This window comes from Myotis brandtii, unplaced genomic scaffold (assembly GCF_000412655.1).
Source record: "Myotis brandtii unplaced genomic scaffold, ASM41265v1 scaffold97, whole genome shotgun sequence".
In the NCBI taxonomy this organism is placed as follows: domain Eukaryota; kingdom Metazoa; phylum Chordata; class Mammalia; order Chiroptera; family Vespertilionidae; genus Myotis; species Myotis brandtii.
Window position 1 is genome coordinate 1336579 of NW_005372020.1, and position 1050 is coordinate 1337628.

General features: G+C 66.7%; 1 protein-coding gene across 1 annotated transcript in view; it reads right to left on the reverse strand.

The window, feature by feature from the left end:
• LOC102249421 (gamma-glutamyltranspeptidase 1) overlaps nt 1-1050 on the reverse strand; it is a gene marked incomplete at its 3' end in the record, with an annotated part of 33110 nt that overhangs the window by 7134 nt on the left and 24926 nt on the right. The window contains exon 4 of the mRNA XM_014533354.1: nt 849-1027. Coding sequence (XP_014388840.1) covers nt 849-1027 — 179 coding nt within the window. The remainder of the gene's footprint in view (nt 1-848; nt 1028-1050) is intronic.

Genomic DNA, 1050 nt, shown 5'->3' on the forward strand with positions numbered 1-1050 from the left:
ACCGCGGGGAACCGGACACACGCCGTCTCTCCGTCTGCACCTCCAAGGACACACGCCTCTCGTCCCAGGAGACTCAAGCTGCCACCAGCACCTGCCAAGCCCCCAGTGCCGACCCAGGCCACCCTCACACCTGGGCCCTCCCAAAGCCGGGGCCTCTCTCCTCTGGTCCCCATGGGACGTGAGCCCAAACCCCTGCCCCGGTCCCTCTCCATCTGACCATGAAGAGCTCTGTCTCCCAGCTCTGACCTTAGAGGAGCCCATGATTCTACTGGAAGCCGACCCCTGAGCCCTGAGTCCCCCAGGCCCGCCGCCCACCACGCCCTCCCCTCCGCCGGACACGCACATAGGAAGAAGGCCACAGCTCAGGGCGGGAGAGGTCACTTGGGGCTCCAGCAGAACTTGCCCCACAAGGTCCCAACCCCAGGGCCCTGCACGCAGCCTCTGCCCCCCCATGCCCCTGTGGCCCTCTTGGAGAAGTAAAATCGCCTCTCCAGGCCTTAGCCGGTTCCCTCCGCCAGGAATACCCTTCTTCTCTCTGCCTATAACGTGCGATCTCACCTGGAGCTCAGGCACCACCTCCTCCAGGAAGGCCTCCGGGGTCTGCACTTCAGTGCCTCCTGGGCCCTGGCTCACGCCTACACCTGCTTCCCACCCCCACACTCAGGGAGCCATGGGTGGGGGAGCTTTCTCTCCTGAACTGTACCATCTCTCTCAGTTCTGACCTCACCGGGAGCTTTGGCTCCATGGCCTGTCACCCTCCCCAGCCAGATGGTCCCTGAGAGCCCAGTGCCCAGCCCAGGCCGGCCCCGAGGACCCCAGACCCCTGGGCCCCAGCTCAGGGCTCCCTCCGCGAAGTCCCTCGCACTCACCAGCCGCCTGGATGTCGCGGACGATCTGGGCCGTGAGGCTCCCGTTGTAGAAAGCCCGGGCGCCCTCGGAGGCCAGCGTCTCGTAGGTGTCGGCCAGCCGCGGCATGGTCACTCTGTCCCCCTCCCGCAGCACCTTGCCGTCCCGGCAGAACACCTCGCTGGGGCAGAGCGGGCTCCGTGA